The sequence below is a fragment of the Camelina sativa genome, unplaced genomic scaffold (assembly GCF_000633955.1).
Source record: "Camelina sativa cultivar DH55 unplaced genomic scaffold, Cs unpScaffold17746, whole genome shotgun sequence".
Taxonomy (NCBI): domain Eukaryota; kingdom Viridiplantae; phylum Streptophyta; class Magnoliopsida; order Brassicales; family Brassicaceae; genus Camelina; species Camelina sativa.
In genome coordinates this window covers 1-298 of record NW_010938759.1, presented here as the reverse complement: position 1 = coordinate 298, position 298 = coordinate 1, and the positions used below count along the sequence as shown (strand labels likewise).

Below are 298 nucleotides of genomic sequence, written 5' to 3'. Positions count from 1 at the left end.
GATAAGTCGAACGGGTTTGATGAGATGATGGATAGTCCTGGTGATTCTGAAGAGGAGGAGGATGAGGAAGATGAGGTTGATTACGAGAGGAAGAAGTTTAATGACGCTGCTTCGTATAAGATGTTGGCGGATTCCGTTGAGAGGTTTGGGAAGGTTTATGAGAAGATGGAGAAGAGTAAGAAGGATCAAATGAAGGAGTTGGAGAAGATGAGAGCTGATTTTCAGAAAGATTTGGAGTTGCAGAAGAAACAGATTGTGGATCGAGCTCAGAGTGAGATTGCTAGGCTACGTGAAGAGG

At 44.0% G+C, this 298-nt stretch overlaps 1 protein-coding gene across 1 annotated transcript; it reads left to right on the top strand.

Moving 5' to 3' along the window:
- Positions 1 to 6: 6 nt before the first annotated feature.
- LOC104775527 (trihelix transcription factor ASIL2-like) lies at positions 7 to 295 on the top strand (the record flags this gene model as incomplete). Its single annotated transcript, XM_010499536.2, has 1 exon — positions 7 to 295. A coding segment is annotated over exon 1 (271 nt), but the record flags the coding sequence as incomplete, so codon positions are not given.
- Between the last annotated feature and the right edge of the window lie 3 nt (positions 296 to 298).